The sequence below is a fragment of the Chrysemys picta genome, chromosome 10 (genome assembly GCF_011386835.1).
Source record: "Chrysemys picta bellii isolate R12L10 chromosome 10, ASM1138683v2, whole genome shotgun sequence".
Taxonomy (NCBI): domain Eukaryota; kingdom Metazoa; phylum Chordata; order Testudines; family Emydidae; genus Chrysemys; species Chrysemys picta.
The window spans coordinates 81,734,605-81,756,499 of NC_088800.1; the positions used below are offsets into that span (position 1 = coordinate 81,734,605).

The following is a 21,895-nucleotide window of genomic DNA, read 5'->3' on the forward strand; positions in this document are numbered from 1 at the left end:
GTACTTAAAGGGGCAATGCGCATCTCTCTCTCTCTCTCTCTCACACACACACACACACACACACACACACACACACTCTCTCTCTCTCTCTCTCTCTCTCTCTCTCTCTCTGTCATGCTGTCTCCCCTCCCTCCATTCCTGCTGCCTTGTAGCGGGTGAGGCTACATTAACAACAATGGGTTAACCCTGGAGGACTCAGCGAGTGCTAGTTCATCACTGAGCAGCAAGGCATTCCCTGGGAAATATCCCACCCTCTGACTCCTCCACCTCAACCAAGCTTCACAATCATCATCCCTGTGGACCAGTATTCAATTGTTTGTTTAAAACGTAGACGGTGTGTGTATATAGTTTTTTGTCGGTTGAAAAAAAAAAAAATTCCCTGGAACCTAACCCCCCTCCCCCATTTACATTAATTCTTATGGGGAAATTGGATTCGCTTAACATCATTTCGCTTAAAGTCGCATTTTTCAGGACCAGAACGACAGCGTTAAGCGAGGAGCTACTGTACCTACATGCAAATGAGACCCTGCCCCAGCTGCCTTCTGGGATGCAGCCACCCGAGGAGCAGGCTGCCCCCTGCAGGCGAGCGCAGGAGCACGCCTGACCTCAGGAAGTCTCAGCCGTATGCTCCAGCCACCTGGCTGAGCCACCAGCCAGACGGGACTGGGCCTGCATCACCCTCACGGGCTCCTGGATCCTCGGCTGTTAGCCAGGGCAGGTCGGCAGCGCCTGCCCCAGCCAACGGGAGCACCTGCGTGTCACACCGACCTCAGGGCAGCTCGAAGTCCTCCCCTCCCCCCCCCGGGGTGGGCAGCAGCCCCCAGAGGTTCTGGGAGCTGGCACCAAGGCTGAGCCCTGCAGCTGGGAGACGGGCGGGTAATGTCCTGTCCCGCCCCAGGCAGCGGAGATTAAATGGCCTTGGGGAATGGGATTTCGCCTGCTCCAGCCCAGCTCGTGGTATGGCCCATGGGGCTGTATGGAAGGGGTGCTCCCAGCCCAGGGGAGGGCATATATAGGGCAGGGGCCGTGGGGCTCCTAGTCTGGGTCCTGAGAGCTGAGGTGGGGTGGGGGGGGGAGGTGCTCAGGCTCCCAGCTCATGGTGTGGCCCTTGGGGGCGGGGGGGAAAAATCAGGCTCCCAGCTCACCTCCAGCTTGCCAGGGAAGAGACTCTCGAACTTCTTCTGCAGGCTGAAGGTGAAGGTGAGCCAGCCCATGTTGGAGGCCTCACGCCCCTGCCAGAAATACACGATGCACTGGAAGTCTTCCTCCGGCTGCTTCTCCTCCTCCTCCTCTTCCTCCTCGTCCTTCTCCCCTCTCTCTCCATCCCCTTTGCCACTGCTCTTCTTCTTCTTCTTCTCCGCCTCGTCCTCGTACTCCACCGGCACCCAGTACCTGTCAGCATAGGGGGCGGGGATCCCAGTGATGTGGGGGGAGGGCAGCCCCAGTCCCACCATATCCCAGAGCTCTCTCCTGGCCTCCCCAACCCAGCAACCCCATGCCACGCTCACTCGGGGGTTGGGGGGGCCGCTGGTAGAGGATCAGCCTGAGGGACGGGGACGGCGGGAGGGAGGCGAGAGCTGCCCAGAGAAGGTAGGGGCGGGTGTTACCTGCACAGGAAGACGTAGCAATCCTGCGTGTGGAAGTGTCCGAACTCCTCTTCGGGCAGGCGAGCAAATTTCTTGCCCTCCAGGACAAAGCCCTCCATGCCGTCCAGGTCCTCGTTCCACTCCTCCATCAGCTGCTCCGCCTGTGCCGCACGCGGAGAGACGCGCACACTTAGGAGGACGTTGCAATGGGCGGCAAGCTGGCCTAGCAGTTAGCGCTCTGCATGGCAGCCTAGGGGACCCTGGGGCCAGTCCTGGTCCTGAGAACGGGGCTGGGAGGGGGGGGCTTGCAATGGGCTCTCCCCCCCCCCCCCCCCCAAATAAGGAGAGATCCAGGGCATAGCCAGAGCCCCAGCCCACCCCCTCTCTCTCCCACCCCAGCCTTGGCTGCCCCATGGCCAGCTGGAGGGCCACAATGCTGGTGCCCAAGGACTCAGGAGGGGGAGCCTAGGGCAGCGGCGTTGGCAGCGAAGGTCCCAGCCCATCCCTACCCAGACAGGAAGGGCCCAGATGACTCCCCCGAGGGTCTTTCGTTTACCCCCCCACCCCCGCGTCGTACCTCCGTCAGGGCCATGGGGGGCTGGCGGGGCAGGAACAGCGCCGTCAGGTCAGCCTTCATCTGATCCTTCTTCTCGGCGTCTTTCTTCACCTTGCCGGCCAGCCCCTTGGCCTGCAGCACACTCTCCGCGTTGCGGGTGTAGTCCACCTTCAGCACGTCGTCCCAGTTCTTGAACTTGGACTTGAACACCTGCAGCGGGGGGGGGGAAGGAGAGACACGCCGGCACGGGGCGCTTCAGCCTCTCCCAGGGGGCTCCCTCCCCGCAGGGCAGCTCCCAGCATGGCTAGAAGGGAAGCGCGACGGACACCGTCTCCCACCCCGCAGACCGGTCGGGCCACCCCAGGGCGGCAGCTGGCCAGACCCGGATTCCCCAGCCAGGCCCAGCACAGCGCCACTGGCCGCTCCCGAGGGGCAAGGCGAGCCCGGGCCCCAGCGCCCCCGTACCTGGCACTCGGTGCCCTCCAGGTTGCGGATGACCATGGCGTGCTTGGGCCGGTGCAGCATGCTGCACAGCTCCTGCCCCAGCTTGAGGGCCGCCGCCCGCACCAGGCGCGGGGACTTCCTGCCCACCCAGATGAAGACGTCGGACCAGCAGTCGAGGATGTACACGGCCTTGGTGTCGAGCAGGCTCTGGAGCTGCGGAGCAACCGGGAGAGGAGAAATGGAGCGGGCGGGGGGGCTGCCCCCCTGCAGGGATCCCCCCCCACTCCCAGAGCAGGACCTGGGGGCTAAGCAGGAGGGGGAGGGAGCCGTACAACTGCCCGGCCCCTCGCCCTGCCTCAGGGCCAGGCCCTGGCAGCATCCTCAGCTGGGAGCAGGGCCCGAGCTCAGATCCCCACCCTGATGCCCCCGGCCCCGCTCCGAAAAGGGGGGGGTTTCCTGACAGTCCCCACCTCCCACTGGGCTGGAGATGGAGATGGGGGCCCCGCCCCAGGGACCGGCTCTCCCGCTCGGGGGCACCATCCACTCCTGAAGCGATAGGGGGAAGTTTGCAAGCAGGGCCTGAACTCCAGGCCATTTCCTGCTCCAGAGCCTGGCAGGAACAGGGGCAGGGGGAGGAGGCGGTAGAGGGCCGGCAAATCTCAGATCATCCATCCACGTACTCAGCCCCCGTTGCCTCAGCGGGCACAGCTCCACCCTGGCCGGGCACGGCCTATGGCACACAGCCTGGTGGAATGGATCCCTCCATCTCCGGCCTGCCCCACCCCGCCATACCAGTCGCATCTCCGGCAGCAGGTCCACCTTGGGTCGCTTCTGGTGCTCCACCGAGAGCTTGTAGTTGATCTGGGGCAGCTCCAGGTAGCCCAGCCCCAGGCCGACCTGAGCCGAGGAGAGAGGAGAGGGATGAGGGGGGGCGGCCAGAGACGAGGCAGAGCCCAGTCACAGGGCACGGGCACCCCTCTGCCACAGAGAGGCTGCCCCTGGGGGCACACGGAGCAGGAAGGGGTCTCTACCTTATAGAGCTTGGGCTTGGCTGGCTGGAAGTCGTCCGGGACGTTGGCCTTGATCTCCTCGGGCTGGCCCCCCAGCACCTCCCAGAACTCGGGCGGCTCCTGGCCCTGGTTCAGGAGCGTGATCTCCGCCTTCCCCTTCCGCTCGTTCTTGTTGATCTTCTCAGCGAATAGCCTGCGCGGGACGATTGGGGGAGGGGAGGGGGCCAGAGACTCCAGTTAGATTCCAGGCCTGGGGCGCTGCTGGGACCGGCAGAACAGCAGGAGGCACCAGGCCGGGCCTGCGTCAGCAGGTGAGTGTGTGGGGGAAGGGCCACCCGGCCCACGATGGCAGGAGGAAGGGAAGGTGGCAGGGGGTCGCCGTGCCCGGTGATGGCAGGTGGGAGGCCGGGGGAGGAGGAGGGGGATGTCCTGCCCTGCAGGAAGCGGCTTGGGGGTCGCCCGGCCCATGAGGGCAAAAGGGAGGGCGGGTGGCCGGGGGTCGCCAGGCCCTGTGATGGCAGAGCGGCAGCGGATGCCTCTCACACATCCTCCCGGGCTCTGGAGCAGGCTTTACCCGGCGGGCCTGGCGAGCGCCCAGCTGGCGTGTGTGACAATCACCCTGCTCCCCGACGGGTGCTGCTGGAGCGGGAGCAGCGGAAGGGGGCAGAGCGCACTCTGAGCCCCCTAGTGTCAGCGCCCGCTGGCTCCGGCCCTGCCATGCCCCCTCCCGGCTGCCCCTCTGCGGACGCTACCTGGCTTTGGTGGTGCTGCTCAACGTGGCCTGGCTCCCCCTCCACACGGAGATCTCAAGGCCGTTGTCCAGGAGGAAGACAAACCTGAAGCCGGGGGAGGGTGGGGGCGGTGGAGAAGAGGGGTCAGCGTGGTGAACCGTGGAGCCCAAGCACGGCTGAATCCAAGAGCTGTGATGGGAACTCAGTGGCAGAGACACTCCCCCCCCCCCCCACACACACAGCTGGTAGCTGCTTGGGGGAGCGGGGCCAGGAGAGAGCTACTGGCCCGGTGGCTGCCGACACGCACAGCAATGGCTTGGTTTGCCGGCAGGGGCGGGCAATTCGAGCTCTGGAGGGGTCTGCGCCATCATCGCGGCACCCGAGCCCCTCGTGGCAACGAAGGCGTTTACCCCTGAGCCCGCGGGAGGCAGGGCAGGACTCGCAGCCCCACTGCTCAGACGGGACTGGCCCCGTTCCTCACCTGCGGTCGCCCGGGGAGCCTGTTCAGAGCAGGGAATGGAGCCGAATATCCCGAGTCCCAACCCGGGACGGTGACGAGAGCCTCTGCCAATGCGCGGGGCCCAACGCGGTATTCCCGTCTGCCCCCCCCGGCGTTAACACTGCAGGCTCCGGTCCAGACAAGCTGAATCACTACAATCCGTGCAGCTTCCGCTGCCGGACGGGGGTCTGCAGGTCCCCACGCCTATCCCGGCAGGCCAGTCCCCCTGCCCCACCGCACGAGAGGCACGGACTTGGTGCCGCGTGTCTGCAGAGCGTCCCAATCCCCCTCCGCACTCACCGGGGGTCCAGCGAAGCAGCCTTAAGCGTCACGGGCTCCAGCTTAATATTCTTCTTCCCATAGATGCGATACAGCCTGCAAGGACACGCGGTATGTGGGGGGGGAGGGTCACGAGAGAGCCCACCGTCTGAGGAGAACCTGCCCCCACAGGAGCACGAGGGGGACACTGCGCCCCACAGGACTGGGCAGGAACGGGCTCAGAATGGATCGAGGGGTGGCCTAGCCTCTGGAACTCCCTGCCACAGGATAACAGAACACCCCAAGCGCTCTGTCGGATTCCAGCCGGGTTTAGACCTTTCCATGGGTCACAGGCACCCGTGGTGACAGCCGCTTTATTCATGAGGCCTCCTGCTCTAGGGGAACAGAGAGGGCCTGGAGAAGCTCGTCCTGTGGACATGTGACCAGGACCGGCGTGTCCAAACCAGCTCCCATTGAGGACAATGGACGGGCTCCCGTGGATGGGTGCGGAGACTGACTGGGCCCAGAGACCTGATGGGCCATGGCTCTGCTCTGGCTTCCCTGTGCCTGCACGCTATGTAATCGCGACACCGCAGAGGGTGGCTGTGGCCAGTAGTGCACCCCCCAGTCCCCCCATGGCGCCCTACCTGGTGATGTACTGCGCGTCCTCGACGGTGTAGAAGCCGCTGGCCGAGCCCCCCTCAATGTAGGAGATCTCGTGGTCGAACACCTAGGGGTGGGGACAAGGGATCAGCTAGGAGCCGGCCGGCTCGCAGCAAAAGGCTTCTCTGCTTCCCTCCCGGCAGGGTGAGGACTGGCTGCAGGGGACTGCCCAGTTCTCCAGCCCTGGGACAGCTGGGGAAGGAAGAGGGGGTCTGTACAGGGGTGGATTGGTCTGTATGGGGTTGTGTGGAGGAACTGGCAGCTGTAGAGAGGGTGGGGGTGTGGGCGGAGGAGGAGGAAGGCAGGGAGGGAGTCGGGGCGGTTGAGGGGGGAGGTACCTGGATGAACTCCTCGCTCTCGTCCCCCATCTCCTCCCGGATGGTGCGGCACTGGGCCCCCAGGTAGTTGCGCAGGTTGACGGCATGGATGGCCGCGCTGGCCTTCTTGTCCAGAGTGGCTTCGTGCCCGATCCAGTAGTAGATCTCCCAGGTCAAGGAGCCGCTGTCGTCCAGGAACGTCTGCGGGGAGAGGCCAACGGACAGAGCAGTCGGTGGGGCTGGAGGAAGCTGAGTGGGTTGCTGGGGGGGGGGAGGGGGGCAGACAGCCTTTCCCTGCTCTCTAGGCCACTCACAGGAGCCCCGCCTACCCACACGGCCCTGGGACGCTCCCTGCAGCCTGGCACAGCATGGGGTGCCCTGCATGGGAGAAGCTGGAGCCGACGTAGGGGCGACTGGGATGAGGGAGCCATTCCCTGCAGACTGTCACTCGCCTCGGGGGAGCCCGGGGAGGGTGGGACCTCGGATTTTATTTTGTGTCTTATCTCCCGCCCAGAGGATTAAACCTTTTCACGGGAAACCCTTTGAACCTAGGGAGGGAGCCAGGACCCCTGGGTTCTATCTGCAGCTGGGAAGGAGCGTGGCCTAATGGCTAGAGCAGGGGGGCTGTGAGCCGGGACCCCTGGACTCCATTCCCAATTCGGCCCTGCCTGGCCTCAGACGAGTCACTGCGCTGCTCCATGCTCACTTTCCCCAGGGGATTGGGGGCTCAGGGCCCTGGGCCACGCTCCAGGCACCCCGCAGGGCACGGCAGCGCCGGTACCTTCAGCACAATGTAGCAGTCAGCTTCGTAGAACTTCCCGTTGAAGGCCTCGTCCACCAGGGTGGGCACGAAGTTCTCGATCTGCCAGACGGAGACGCCGGGGATCTGCCCCACGTCCTCCGTGAAGAACTCCGAATAGTTGAGCTGGGGCTTCTCCAGGCTCTGGTCCCAGCGGCGCGTCTTCGGGTCTGTGTATTTCATGTCCCCGTTCTCCTGTCGGGTGGCGGGGGGGGGGAGGAGGAGGAGGAAAAGAGGGTGGTGAGGCACCACCTGGCTTCTCTCCACTCACAGCCCTAGACCTAGACCTTGGGCTGTGTTCGACCCCACAGTGCCCCAGATGCTGAGCATCTTCCTAGGGGCAAACTGGGGCTGGGACCCGACTTTCATGCCAGGCCTCTGGAGCTGTCCCCAGCAATCCTCCCTGGAGCTTGGCCGGCCACGAGCTGCGTCGGTTCCACCAGGGCTCACGGGAGAGACGCCAGCAGCTGTGACTCAGACACCCAGGGAGCAGCTGTGTCGGGACAGTCCTGAGTCCAGCTGCCCGGAGGGCCTGGTCAGTCCTGGTGCCCGGCCGGCAGAGTGCCCTCAGCAGACGGACGCCCCTGTCCTGAACCCCATGCTCACAACATACACGATGCTGTGAGTTCCGATCCTGGCTTCGATGCGGACTCCCCGCTGTGGCCTGGGACAAGGTAGCGAGGCCTGCGTTCTCAGGAGCGGCCTCTACCGGCGGGCGCCCCCGTTCCTGGGTGTCCAATGGGAGAGAGCTAGGGCCGAGCAGACAGAGGCACAGAGCACCTGCAGGTTGCATTGGCCTCAGGACGAGGGTGGACGCACGTGGGCTGTGGAAGGGAGGTAGCCGAGGTGGAGAGAGAGAGACTGACAGACAAACAGCACTCATCGCCCCGCCCCACCCCTTCCTACCTCCAGTTTCTTGTTCTTCTCTTGAGCCACGTCTGACATCCCCTTCAGCACCTGCTTGGCCTGATCGTCCTGCGCTGCCGAGTCCTTGCGCCGGCGAAGCCGCATCTTGCGGGCCGTGGGGTCCTTCGTGCCGCTCCCTGGGAACACGGGCAATATGGGTGAGCTCTGGCAATTCACAGCCCAGAAACACCTTCTCAAGACCCCAGGCTGGATGAGGGACCCTGCGCCGTGGGGCGCTCTCAGGCCAAGGCGGGAATCGTTCGGCACTGCTGGCGCCACGACAGGAGAGACATGCCACAGCATGGCCAGGAGCCCTCTGGTTCTGTACCCTGCTCCCAGCTTCTGTGATTCCCAGTCCTCCTGGCTCCCCAGGAGCCAAGCTTCAGCTGGAGGTGACGTCCCCCCCGTTGCCCCGTGGTTCACCTGCTGCAGCCGCTGCGACAGTGGCGGGCGAGGCGCCAGCCAGACGCAGCTGGTTCTGCAGGGAGAAGTCGATGTTGTACCACTCAGAGGTTTTGTCCACCGGCTTGGGGGGCATCACCAGGTTGGGGTTCTCCCGGACGTCCAGGATCTGCAGAGGCACGGGATAGAGAGGTGACCCAAACGCCAGCCACAAGAGAGACCTGGGCACCAGCTGGTTCTCGCTCTGCCCCGGAGAGCCCCGGGGGCATTGGCCGGGGGAGGGGATCCTCCTGTGCCCCATCAGGGTTTAGGGTCAGTGTCTGACGGTGCAAGGCTACAGTCGGGCAGGGTGAACGGGACTCGTTTCCCAGGCGCTGGGATGCCACGCCCTCCCCTGCCAACACGAGACCCACGTCCGGCACCAGGCACACAGGGGCCCGGGCTTCACCAAGGCAGGAGGGCCCACAGCCAGGCAAACACCATTCAGATCAGATCAGATGACCCCGGAAACAGGCCCCTCGCCGAACACACTGGTCGTCGGCAGGGGACCTCTCCACCCCCTCCAGTGCAGGCCCGGCGGGCAGGGATCCTACACCAGGCAAGGCCCAGCAGGGGTGATCCAGGGTCTCCCCACTCACTCGTGCTGCATGGCATAACCCCCTTCAGCATGGCACCAGCTCGCTAGGCCTGGCTGGGCGGCAGAGTGCGCAAAGGGCTCTCAGACGGCTCCATCGGAGCAGCTCCTGCCCAGGGATGTGCTGGGCCAGGGAGAGGGGCAGCACGATCAGTAGGACTGGGCCTGGGGCTAGAGCCCCACAGTCCCTTCGTTGTAGTCCCAGTGTCTTGCTGCCTGGCCGCAGGTCTTAACCCTTGGCCTCAGGCCCACATCCGGGATGGGGTTAGGCTCCCAGTTTCCTACCACTGTGCAATGGGATTATCCCGACCCAGTACATGAACTCAGGCCACCCCATGGCTGGCAAGGGGCGCAGAGAGCCTCCCCCCTGCCCAGCCCATTGGGAGTGGGGAGCACAGGCTGGCGCTGCGGGTGGGGTTACCCTCCGCAGAGGGGTCAAGAGCGGAGCCGTGCCCTACGCTCACACACCAGCCCGCACTCCCCCGGGATGCCTGGATCCCCCCCAGGGCCCGGCTTCCATGGCAGCCCGGGGCCTGGGATGTCTGCCCGGCAGGCGCCGGAGAAGCACGGAGGGTCCCTCACCTCGACGTCCGTCAGGAAATGAACAGCCTCCGGCAGGGTGACCAGGCGGTTCTTGTTCAGCACCAGCTTCTTCAGCTTCGTGCACCTGGAGGGGCAGAAGAGACGCTAGGAGAAGCCTGGCCCCCGCTCCCGAAACGCGCTGGGCTGATGCGGAGCCGCAGGGCAGGGCAGGGGGTCCCAGTAGGGGAAGGACACAGGGGGGCAGAGGGGACAGCGCCACCCAGAGGAAGGAGCTGGGGGAGCCATCACAAGCCCGCTCAGCTCTTCATGGAAGGGGGCTGGGAAGCCGGCTCGGCCTGGGCCGAGTCCTTAGATTTTCCCTGCTCTGTACGTCGTCCATCTGCCCCGTCCCACCCGGACGCTGCTCTACGCTCAGGCCCAGCTTCGCCTGCAAGAAACGCAAAGCCCTTCCTTCCCCTCTGCAGAACGCACCCACCTGCTCCTCCCTCCCCTCCGCCCCAGACATGCCAGGGAGGTGGGCGGCAGCTCAGAGATCTGCACCAAGCGGATCTGCCCTGGAGAAGTCAGACTGAGTCGTCATCCACCCCCGCCGGGCTTTGGAGGGGGCTGTGAGCTCACAGGGGGTGGGGCGGGGGCGGGGCGGGGGCTTTCGCCGCCAGGCTGCGGACGTCGTCAGCGGCACCTGAGCTCAACACATAGCAGGGCTGATGTCGGAGGTGCCGAGTCCCCACCCAGGCCAGCGACGGCGGCGGGTGCCAGTCCCTTGGGCAGTCCTGCCCTTTGCAGGTGTTTGGGGGGGTGGGTAACCGGCAGCCAGAAGGCGCACAGGGATGGAGAGGACCAGTCGGCCTTGCCGCTCAAATCCAAAGCGAGCGAACGGCTTCCTTCCCTATCCCCACACAGCAGCAACCTGGGGGAGACTCTGCTCCAGGCTGCGGGGAGGATCCCGTTTCTGTCCTCCTGGACCCAACCCAACTCGGACAGGCCAGGGCGGCCGGCGGGTCGCTCACCTGCACAGGCTCTCGGGGATCAGCTCCAGGTTGTTGTTGGCTGCCATGAACTCCTCCAGGCTGGTGAGTTTGCCGATGCCAGAGGGAATGCCGTCGAAGTCCAGCTTGTTGGAGTTCAAGTAGAGCTTCTTCAGCTTGGTCAGCTTGCAGATGGCAGACTGGGGACAGAGCGAGACACGTGCCACAGATCAGGGAGAGCCGATAGTAGCCCCTGCAGAGCCCAGTGGCCCAGGCTGTTCAGGGCATCCTGCCAGCTGCTTGGACAAGTCACTTAGCCGCTCTGTGCCTCAGTTTCCCCAACTGTACCATGGGGATAACGGCACCGTCTGCCTCCCAGAGATTCGGTGAGGCTAAACCCATTACAAACCATGAGGGGTGCTGATGCTATGGTAAGTGGGGGCCCAGGAGCTCTTAGCTCGGCCTGAATCAGCGAGGAAAGCCCAGGCCTGTTGAGTCAGAGGATGGGGAGCCAGCGGGATGGGGCGGGTCTGTGATGCCGCTGTGGCATTCTCAGCTTCACAAGCCAAGGGCCAAGCTCCAGAGAAAGCCACTAGGCCTGTCCCAATGAGACCTTGCCCTAAGCTTGGCTGTGGGAAGCCAGCCAGCTCCCCGACGTCATCTCGGGGGAGATCGCTACGTACGGGCAGTGAGGTGAGCTGGTTCCGCGACAGATTGAGGGTCTCCAGTTGGGTCCACTGGTCGATGCAGAGGGAGAGCTCGGAGATCTGGTTGCTGCTCAGGTTGAGACGGCGCAGGCTGGAGAGGGTGTAGAGGCACTCGGGGACCCGGCTCAGCTCGTTGCAGGCCAGGTCCACGTCTGGGGAAGAAGAGCAGAAGGGATGTGAAGCCACCAACCGGACTGGGCCCAGAGGCACGGAGAACCCAGGGCTCTGGCTGGGTTACACAGTAATTGTGAGTGCGCGGACGTGATGCCAGGATAATCTAGCAGGTCCTGGCCTGAACGCATCCACTTTCACAGGGACGGGGCAGGCAGCCCATCTAACAGCCGCACTCTTCCCAGCGTCAGAGCCTGGACCAGCTCCACCAATAGGAGCTTGGCCAGCGGGCTCAGGACGGGGCCAGAAGCAACAGGATCATTTCAGGGGCATCATCCTTGCAACAGCTTGCCCCACCCAGCCATGCGGCTCAACCAGGTGGCTGTCCCAGTGCGCTCTGGGACTGCAGGAGTAGCTATGCCATGGGCTGCCCACGCTGGTACTGGGAGCAGGGGCTTCTGGGTAATTTCCCCAGACACAAGGCACTGCATTGTGGGATGGAGGGAGGAGGAGCGGCTGGACCAGGGAAGATGCCGCTGTGGATGACAGGATGAGCCAGGCCTGGTCCTGGGAGATGCACCCAGCCAGCTTTGTCCCCAGCGCTGGGGACAGTCACCGTGTGTGGACACGAGCTGCCATGCGGGTGGCGTGAGCTCAGCCAATGGCTCGCCGGGAGCGGGACACCTTTCTCCTAGTGCCGGGCCTCCTCGCTGGACCGGCCCTGTTGCCCGGCAGCAGTCGGAAGGAGGCCCGGAGAGGTGCCATTTCCCCACATGTGCCCCCTCAGCCCCCGACTCCACGGGCGGCTCACCTGCGAGGTTGCTCAGGCCCTCCAGGCTGGTGGGTAGATTGCTCTGAGTGCGCTGCGTGTTCCTCAGGTGCAGGGTCTGCAGAGCGGTCATTGCAGGGAGCTGCCTTTACGTGGAAAGAGAGAGAGAAGCAGTGAGGGGAGCTCCACCGCTGGGCCGAGCCAGGGACTGGTGGGGAGATCCCGGACCCCAAGCTCTGGTTCAATAATAGGTTAGATAAATGTCTATCAGGGATGGTCTAGACAGTATTTGGTCCTGCCATGAGGGCAGGGGACTGGACTCAATGACCTCTCGAGGTCCCTTCCATTCCTAGAGTCTGTGAATCTATAAGAGGAGGCGGGATGCAGCACGTCCACGCCAGGACTGGTTTAAACCTGGTCTCAGCTTTGCTGGGTTTCCGCCCAGCTCCCCAGGGACATGAGCCCATTCCACAAGTGCCATCCCCGCACCCGGCTGAAGGCCAAGGGTGGACTGGGCCGTGGGAGCCGGATCAGCCCTTCCTTCCTAGAGGCCGTGCTGTTGGTGGGGGGCTGGTGGAGGGCTGGGGACAGGACCTGTGCCTGCCAGAGCTAGGCAGAGAGAGACGACCAGTCTTTAGGGCTTGGCCGGCACCATGAGGTCCAAGAAACTGGTCTTATTTAAAGACTTAAGGGCCGGATCCCAAGCTTCAGAAGGTCAGTAGGGGCGAAAGGGGGGGGGTTCCATTGATGTCACGGGGGGCTCTGGGTCAGGCCCCAAGAGGCTGGCCATGTCCCTTCCAAAAGGGCTCGTTGGAGAGGAGCGAAGGGGCCCCCCAGGCTGGGTTCTCGGGCGTTTATTGGGGAGAAGGCCTGTCTGGTTGTCTGTCAGCGGCCCCATGCAACCAGAAACCCATCAAGAAACCGGATCGCTGGCCGGACACGTCTCTTCCCAGGAGAGCGGCTAGAAGAGAGTCCAGCCCGAGGGGACCTCTCCTGAGCGCCGGCAGCCCGCACCACCCCAGCGGCGCAGCAGAACACCCCTCTACCTGAGCTGGGCGTGCAGCAGCGGGTTGTTGTTCAGGATCAGAGTCTGCAGGTGCACCAGGCGCCTCATCTGCGGCGGCAGGCTCTCCAGCTTGTTCTCGCTCAGGTCCAGGTACAGCAGGTCCGTCAGGTTGATGAACAGCTGGTTGGGGATGTTATCGATGCTGGAGGAGAAAGACGAGCCACGCTCGGTTTAGCAGCCGGGAGAGGGGGAGGGACGGAGGGAGCTCCCCAGGGCCGCGCTGCACCATGCTGGGAAGGGTGCCGAGAGTCTACACGGCAATCCGACGTGTCCGCAGCATGAGGAGACGTCCCCGGGCTGGCTTTGATCTTTGGCCAGTGAAGCCGCACAGGCCAGGGTCATACAACCTGGGCCGCTGCAGCTTCACTGCTGTGGTTATTGGCGCTAGCTCAGGTCTCCACGTGCAGCAGTCCCCCTGCCTCCCACTGGGTGCAGACACACGCCCAGGCTCTCGGGCAGCTCCAACAGGGCAGCAGGGATGTGACCCAGCTTAGCTACCCAGCACAGCCAGGGGCACGATCCTGGCAGCGAGGCAAAGACTGGGGCTCTCCCAGGTTCCGACAGGGACACGGGCTTCCCCGGCCCAGGGAGGGAAGGCATTTACATAGAGGAACCGGGCAGCACGGGACAAGCACCCAGTGATCTTCACCAGCGGCTCTCAAGTGCCCCTTGCGTCAGTTCTGCCTCCCTTCTCTCATCCGTCACCAGCCCCCAGAGGCGCAGGCCTCCCCTAGATCCGGAGAGGGGGTTAGTTTGACAGGGAAATCCACGCCTGCCTGCCCAGCCAGGAACCCCCTGCACGCAGCCTTGGCTGGAACCCCGGAGCAACCAGACCCACCTGTTGTGGCCGAGGTTGAGCACCAGCATGTTCTTGGCATTCTCCAGCTCCCGGGGACACTCCGTGAGCTGGTTGTAGCTCAGGTCCTGGGGGAGGGGAAGCAAGAGAGCTGTCAGGAGAACCCCTCCATCCCAGCTGGCACGGAGTGGCCCGCCCAGCAACAGCCCCCCTCCCATGGCTGAAATCAGTCCCCTCCTGCCACCGCAAGGATCTTCAGGGCCACACTGCTGATAGATCGGTGCGTATATCCAAAGCCAGGACTCGGCCTCCAGTCATTTGACCTTAGCCGTGGTTTGTGCTACCTGCCCAGCAGGTCACAAGGACGCCATGTACTGTGCCATTTCCAATACAGCTGTCCTTCGTCGATTCCCTTCAGGGGGCATCGGCGCCACTCATGGAGTCAGCCACTGCCAGCTACCCGTGGGGAGCTCCCGCACATTGGGGTTTTGGTGTCTCACACCAAAACGGTGGCTGCTTATTGGACCTTTACTTATTTCTCAGCTAGATCATCGTGTTTATGAAAGAAAGATTAGAAATCCCCAAGGTTATTCCTGAGCAGACTAAAATGGAGACTAATTTAGAGGGCAAGCCGGTTATGATGTGTATTATGGTAAAGTGTATTACCATGATGCCCTAAGGTCCTGAGCAGAGGTCAAACTGGGCATTACCATAATACACACAATGATAACCTCAGGTCCCAATCAGGATCTGGGCTCCATTGTTGTACAGACACATAAGAAGAACCCAGCCCCAGAGTTAACAGCCTGTCCCTTTAAAAAGGGGATCCAAGAATGAAGCCATTATACTGTCTTTAGCTGGGTTCTTTGGTGAGCCCTATTGACAACAGCCAGGTTTTATTAATAAGAGCCGGGACCGTCAAACCTGCCGAAGAAAGTTACACTCCCAATTCCCTTGGAAAGCCAATGGGCGTTAGGCACTTTTTAACAGGCTCACCCTCGGTAAACAGGACAGTCACACCTTGCGGCACGCGTACATTTGTAAAGGGTCAATCAAGGATTAATAGAGGTGATAAGCATGTTGCAAACAATCAGGTAGAATGTGGTATTGGGTAGGCTTGGAAGGATTCAATTTTACTGGAAACTTGGATTTCACCACACCCACACACTAACCACCAGAAAAATATTTCCAACCGTCAAAATGTACAGATAGGCAATGTCAGAAAAATGCTGCTTGAGAACTTGGGAGTTTGATCGAAGGAAATTTACTTTATATAAATATTGACCTGGGATGTTGACAATTTGTGTTTTCACAGTTATAAAGCTTTAAATTTTTTGAATCTCAACATCTACCGTCATAGACTAATTTCTGTCTGACCCCCTCCCATAATTTCACACAATTGAGACAATTTAAATTGATACAAATCTAAAAAATGCTTAAAAATAAACGTTGATTATTTTTCACTGAAATTGTCAAATTAAAAATAAATAAATGACATGCTGCTTCGCCTAGCTATAGGGGATAAGCACAGCAGTAGGTGCGGTTAGAGATCGTTCTAAGCTCTAGTTTATAAGCAACCTTTGGTGCTACTGGACTTCAACAACCGAGGAGCCATTTATTAAAACCCGGATTTACTGAGCCTGTATAGCATTAAACCATGCATGAATGTGCCCAGACTCAAAGCAATTCAGAAAGATGGGTACAATCCCCATTTTAAAAAGTGTCACAGGCAGGCAAAGAGACTTGGCAGAGGTCACACAGCAAGTCAGTGGCAGAGGCAGAGGCAGGAATTGAACCCTGGAGTCTGGGCTCGCACCCTTTGCTCTAATTACTAGACAATGCTGCCTCTCTCTTGGGTTGATTGAACATGTTGGTTTAGGATTCCCTTCCCCTCCCCACTGATGCTGTTGGAATCTCTCTGCTTCTTTAGTTTCACTGCACTGATTGGGTTAGGAGAGCAAGGAGGGACCCGGAGCGAACAGGCAGCACATACCAGCACCGAGAGGTCATCGAGCTGGAAAATGTCATCAGGAACTCCTGAATTCTTCAGGCTGTTCGCTCGAGCCACAATTGCCTTAAAAGGGGAAAGAGAGATTTATAGTCACGGCTCTGGAGCCAGGCACGGCCCAGGCCTTCGCAAGCCCCTGACTCAGCACCTACATCGGGGGGGGACAAAGACTGACCAGACGTGAGCAGGTCCCGCTGGGTCCAGAGGAGGAGGATTAGCAGAGGGAGGCAGCATGTGGAAGGGAGGGCTAACGGGGACAGAGGAGAAGCTGGGTGGGATCAGAGGAGAGAACAGAAAAGCTCCTGCCATATGGAAGGGAAGCCCTGGGTTGGGGGAGGGGGTGGATACCGACCCGTTCAGCCTCTCAGCCACAGTGCTACATTCAGGGATCTCCTCCGACCCACCACCAAACAAAGCTTCAGCCAGACTAAGGGCCCACTCCTCTCAGCTCCCAGCAGTGCCAATGGCTGTTAAGGGCATCCAGCCTCCCCCACCCCCAGAGAAGGGCACCAGCGCCCACCCCCACCCCGGAAGAGCCCCAGGCTGCATCTCCACAGTTGCTCCATGCTGGGCCACATAAGAACGGCCATATTGGGTCAGACCAAAGGTCCATCTAGCCTAGTCTCCTGTTTTCCCGACAGTGGCCAATGCCAGGTGCCCCAGAGGGAATGAACAGAGCAGGTAACCATCAAGTGAGCCATCCCATCGCCACTTTCCAACAGGGGTTTCCAAGTGCATCGTGACATCCCTGTCGGGAGGTTAAAGCCTTAAATATGCTGACAGCATCGACGTGGGCACAGGTGCACCGAGAGGGACCTCCGCAGGCGGGGAGCCCCAGAAGGCAGAGCCCCTCTCCCCTGGTGGGGGGATAACCATTCAGCCCCACCATCGCTCCGCTGACCCCGGCAACGAGACGCTTTAAACAAAAGACACGCGGCCCCGGCAGCCAGGCCCTCTGCCTGAGAGCGACCCAGGGTGCCAGCCCCTTGAGGGAGCGGCAGCCAGGAAGCCGGTCGGGTTACAGAACAGCAAGCGGTTCAGGAAGTTACCAAAGCATGGGGCGGTGTGGGGGGGGAAGGGGGTTGGATCTTTGTGGACTAAGCCCTCCTTCGGGGTTTGCAGCAGATCCAAACCATTCCCCGACCAGAGCGTGGGGAGAATCCGGCTCCAGAGCAGCCAATCCCTCCTCCCCTGCGCGAGACGGACCGGCGACAGCGGCCACGCGCAGGCCCAGGGGAGGCACTGGCACTCGCCCTTGGAAGTGCAAAAGGAGAAGCAGCGCAGGATGCCTGCGTGCGGTAACTGCAGACAAGACCAACCCCCGCGCCAAGGCAGCCCCGGAGCATTTCCACGCAGCTAGAGGAGTCAACCTCTAGAGCGGGGCGAGTTTCTAAGGCCACATCGAAGAGCTCGCTGGCCCTGTTCGGATGGGTGCCACTTGACAGCACTGGGGAGCTCTCCGAGCTCGTCCATTGGCCCAGCTGGGCCCAGGCTTGGCAAGGGAGCCTGGGCTTCCAATCTGGGATCTGTCCAACTGACGCGTCCGGGGCGGGTTCATGTCGACCAGCGGGAGAGGAGAGGCCAGCCGTTAGAGGTTGGCTGCCGAGCGTCTGCAGAGAAACGCTCTCTCCTGGCGCAGAGGGACGCGACGCGGGTTACTCACCCGGAGGCACGGCAGGCCGGAGAGCTCTCCGTGGAGCGTGGTGAGGTGGTTGTGACTCACAGACAGATGCTCCTGTTTGGAAAGCGAAGAACAAAACGCCTGGTTATAAAACACAATGAAAAGAAACCGGGGCACTGCCAGGCCGTTTGGACTCTGCTTGACCCTTCTGCCCCTTCCCCTGGCTTGTGGTGCCTTGTCTCCTTAGACTGGCCAGCTCTTTGGGGCAGGGACTGGCTACTACTGACCTAGCATCTTGGTGCTTCCAAAGGGAAATAAAGGATCATCCTGGTTTCGTCCTCCCGTCAGGAGCTGGAGCATCAAACCATGCTCCGAACACAGGCAGGCTCCCTCAGTCAAGTCCCCAACACTCCGGCTTGTTTTGCCAAACATTGTTTTTATAGGCCCTAGACACCCCTCGGCAGGTGGATGCTAGAGAAGAGTTCCCAGCGTTTGCTTTTTCTCATTCCAACGGAAACTGGAATTTATTTATTTTCTAAATATTCGCCCTGCTGCAGCCCAAACATCGCAGCATGTTGTTGAGCGGCAGGGTGGCCTCGATAGGACTCAGGAGACCCAGGGTCTTTCAATTCCCTGCGATTCCACAGACTTCCTGAGTAGTCTTGGGCACACCACAGTCTCTGTGCCTCAGTTTACCACATTCCCTACCACCAGTGGTGTTGTGAGGATAACTATATGAAAAGACTGTGTGTGTGTGTGGGGGGGGGGCTAAGATAAATGCCTTGAATGGAGAAGAACCTCCTTTGTAAAGCTCTTTTGAGATCTATGGGTGAAAAGCACTATTTAAAAACTAGGTATAGAGAGATCACACGGGAACCTCTAAGTGAAACTGACTACAAACCGAATAGGCAAAGAACAGAAGTGAAATTGACTGAACTATTTTTGTTTGGTTACAAACAAATCAAAGGACTGGTGAATCCGGTTTAAAGACGTTCACTCCACTCTAATCAGCAAAAGCTTTCCTCTCGCAAACACTTATGAGCAAATTTAACTTGACCCCTGTGTATCATCGCTCTGACATCCCTGAGACCATTCACGTGAGTGAGGTCAGGCAGGCACGCAGCCGCTAGACTGACATCTAGGACAGCATCAGTCACACAGATCATGCGAGTTCCTGGGGGCATGGGTATAAACAAGAGTTTTAACCTGACGGGATTCCATTAAAGAGAATCTGAAAAGAAAAACTAAACAAAATTGGGATTTGAGCCGATTTTTGCTTCTTTATAATGTAGAAAGCAGGCCGGAAAGGAGGTGCGTTTGCCAACCCCACTAGATAGTCAGATCTTGTCTATGAAGGAAGGCTCTATGGAGAACTAGTGAAGTTATGATACAGATGCACAGATTCCAAGGCCTTGGAATTACCTAGTTAGAACACAGGCGACACAAAACCACAGAGCAGTTCCCGCATCAAGCCCATCACTTCTGATTGAGTGACAAGAGATCTTTTACAAAGACGCCCAGTCTGGACTGAAAAGACTTCAAGTGATGGTGAATCCACCACATTCCTCTTATCACAAGACAGTGAAAGCCAAGCAGCGGCAGGAGAGAAAGACCGTGCAGCGCCTCGCACAGGGGGGACTCCATTCTTGGTTTCATTCCAACATCTAATGAGCACTTTGGCTAAAGAAAAGACCCAAGCCCAGTTTTTAAAGATCCTTTGCAGGTCACCCTTAAAGAGGGTGTGTACACACGCACACTGGAATGCACAGTAGGGAAGATAGTATGGCCTAGTAGATAGAGCACCGGACCAAGCCACAAGCGTTTTATTCCTGGCTTGGCCACTGGCCTGCTGGGTGAGCTTGGGCAAGTCACAGCACCTCCCCGTGCCTCAGTTTCCCCAGCTATGAAATGGGGATAATCACACTGACCTCCTTTGCAAAGCTCTTTGAGACTGTATGGATGAAAAGCACTAGTTAAAAACTAGGTATTATGAGGGTGATGATTGTAGGGGAAGCTTTCAGGTGGGTCTGCCTGCCCACAACGCTTTCTGTTTGAAGCCTGCCAGCTCTGTTCACTGGCGCTCCACGGCTCCATGTGATCACCTGCATTACAACTCACACCCCCTCCCAAAGCCCAGCTTCCCAAGAGGAGCGTCCATGTGGCAGCGAGGGCTGGCAGGTCTCTGCACAGCTCTTACCAGTTTCTGGAGGGAAGAGAGCTCCTCCGGCAGGTAGCACAGGCCCGTCCTGTTGAGCTTCAGCCATCGCAAACTGGTCATGGACTTCACGTGGTCAGGAAAATAGCCACCCTGAGAGGAGACCGGGAGAGAAAGAGGCATTTTACGGCAGCCGATGGGCACAGAAATGGGCATTGCCAGGTTTCCCATCCACCTGAGATGAAACAGATCCTGTGCTCTTAACACCCTCCACCACACCCCAGGTGTGAAACCAACCAAGGCCACTTTCCCAAGATCCCTGCCAAACATACCAAGGCGACAGGCCGTTCTGACTGGGTAGGACTTATTTTATCAAACTCCCAATGAAATGCACTCGGCCATCGCAGTTACCATGAGGCTGACGCATCGGATCGGCGCAGAGACAGCTGGACGGGACTCTGAGCAGCACCCCGCCGCCCCCACCCCAACGGCTCTCAGCCCCTGACTCCCGCCCCCCAACATCCTGCAGCTCCCACATGGGATTCTTACCCTGGGACCTTCCACCCCAACAGCAGCCCCCTGCTGTCCGGCCTGTGTGGCTTTCGAGCCCTCCCCTCCCCCACCCTGCTTATGATTTATTTCCCCGCTTATGCGGCCAAGGATCGCGGCTGCCCTCTTAGCTTAGAATACAGGTGGCGGCAGGTGCCTTGTCTACAGGTTTTAGAGAAACTATCCCAGTGCACACATGCCCAGCTAGGACTGGCCCTGGGAATTGACATAGGGGAGGGGAACATCTCCATAGCGGAGTATGAATGGAGCAATGGTCAGGCAGGTTACGCAAGATTAGGGGACTTGGAGGCAGCATAAATCACACGAACTGACACCAGCTGGCCCTGATTCTGCAGAGGCCCAAGCATACGTGTAACTTCATTCACAAGCATCTGCTCACTGGCTTCAAGGGAGCTGCTCCCATGAGTGATGTCATGCACGAGTTTCGGTTGTTGCAGGATCACGGCCTTAGCAGGCATGTTGCCACCTCTGTTAGGAAGCCGATTTCTTTTCTAAAAACCAATCCAGCCTCCAGAGCCCCGTCCTGGGAGAGGAGGGGCAGATGCACGCGCCCGCAACAAAAGGCCTTTCTAATCTGCAAACTGCTTAACCCAGATTGTGCAACTGCGTTTTAAGGGCCTGCTTAGCAGTAGGGTCCCAGTGACAGGCGGAGGCCACAACCCTGCCAGCCACTTCACAAGACAGACCCCTGCGCCCGTCCCCAATCATACCAACGGGGGCCCACCTGCACGGACCCGCTGGCACGACCAGGGCCTACGTGGCTATTATTTTGTTTAACTACCTTCCAGGTCAGGTATGCCAACACTGGAATGGGAGGGCTCAGTTGTTGGGTGGGAGTGGGGGGGTAATCGCAAAGGAAGAACCTGAATTTTAACCTCAGAGGAGGTAAAATCTCTGTGGGCCCCATCAAGGGCTGGCAGAGCTGCAATCCTGCTCCTCAAATGCAGCGACCGGCATGGGCCAGCGTGAGCTCATTATCTGCCAGGCCTGGTTCCAGTTTCATGCCTGGTAGGAATCAGTATACATGTAGCACATTGGGTCATCCCAGGGGCCAAGCTTCTTAGTAGTGTAGTCAGATGTTGCAGGCACAAAATATCAGTCATGTCACACCATGGGACAAAGCTGGGTGAATCACTTATGTCTGACATACACAAGCAAAATCACTTGTGACCCGGGGCAAGTAATGGGCCCAGGGAAACAGGGGTGACCTGCGAGCATGGCCAAAGGACTACCAGCCCCCAGCAGCATTTCAACCCCTGGTCGGAGCTTCGGTTGGGGAAACAGAACTCCGAAGAGCAGCATTACCAAGGAGGAAACACGATTGTGGGGTTAGAGCAGGGGACTGGGAACAACAGCGCCTGGGTTCTAGTCCCAATTCTGCCAGCGTGGGCAAGTCATTTCATCTCTCTGCGATGCATCAGAGGTTCTGAGCCCCAGACTCCCACAACAGGCTGTAAAAACGCCACGGCCCATCTGTGTCACAACAACTGGTTTTCTGCACATAAAAGCCAGGGCCGGTGTTAGGGGGTAGCAAGCAGGGCAGTTGCCTGGAGGGCCCCCATGAAGCTAAGTCGGGGCTCAAGGACCTGGGCTTCATCTCCATACGGTGGGGCTTTGGCTTGAGCCACAGCAAGTCTAATGCCGGCCCTGCTTGGCAAACCCCCTGGAACCTGCTCAAGCCCCCCAGGGGGCCCCAGGCCCCCAGTTGAGAACCCCTGTTTTACATACTTGTCCCCTTTACAGGGATCATGATTAGTTTCAGTGCATGGCGCCCTG

General features: G+C 60.1%; 1 protein-coding gene across 1 annotated transcript in view; it reads right to left on the reverse strand.

Moving 5' to 3' along the window:
* Positions 1–21,895, reverse strand: part of FLII (FLII actin remodeling protein) — a 28,180-nt gene that overhangs the window by 5,619 nt on the left and 666 nt on the right. The window contains exons 2-23 of the mRNA XM_065560204.1: positions 19,592–19,702; positions 17,437–17,508; positions 15,759–15,839; positions 13,808–13,893; positions 12,950–13,111; positions 11,946–12,049; positions 11,000–11,175; positions 10,359–10,516; positions 9,388–9,472; positions 8,193–8,340; positions 7,770–7,906; positions 6,846–7,058; positions 6,086–6,265; positions 5,732–5,814; positions 5,127–5,201; positions 4,349–4,432; positions 3,618–3,789; positions 3,379–3,483; positions 2,608–2,799; positions 2,164–2,352; positions 1,608–1,747; positions 1,146–1,392 (exon numbers count right to left, since the gene is read on the reverse strand). Coding sequence (XP_065416276.1) covers positions 1,146–1,392; positions 1,608–1,747; positions 2,164–2,352; positions 2,608–2,799; positions 3,379–3,483; positions 3,618–3,789; positions 4,349–4,432; positions 5,127–5,201; positions 5,732–5,814; positions 6,086–6,265; positions 6,846–7,058; positions 7,770–7,906; positions 8,193–8,340; positions 9,388–9,472; positions 10,359–10,516; positions 11,000–11,175; positions 11,946–12,049; positions 12,950–13,111; positions 13,808–13,893; positions 15,759–15,839; positions 17,437–17,508; positions 19,592–19,702 — 3,000 coding nt within the window. The remainder of the gene's footprint in view (positions 1–1,145; positions 1,393–1,607; positions 1,748–2,163; positions 2,353–2,607; positions 2,800–3,378; positions 3,484–3,617; positions 3,790–4,348; positions 4,433–5,126; positions 5,202–5,731; positions 5,815–6,085; positions 6,266–6,845; positions 7,059–7,769; positions 7,907–8,192; positions 8,341–9,387; positions 9,473–10,358; positions 10,517–10,999; positions 11,176–11,945; positions 12,050–12,949; positions 13,112–13,807; positions 13,894–15,758; positions 15,840–17,436; positions 17,509–19,591; positions 19,703–21,895) is intronic.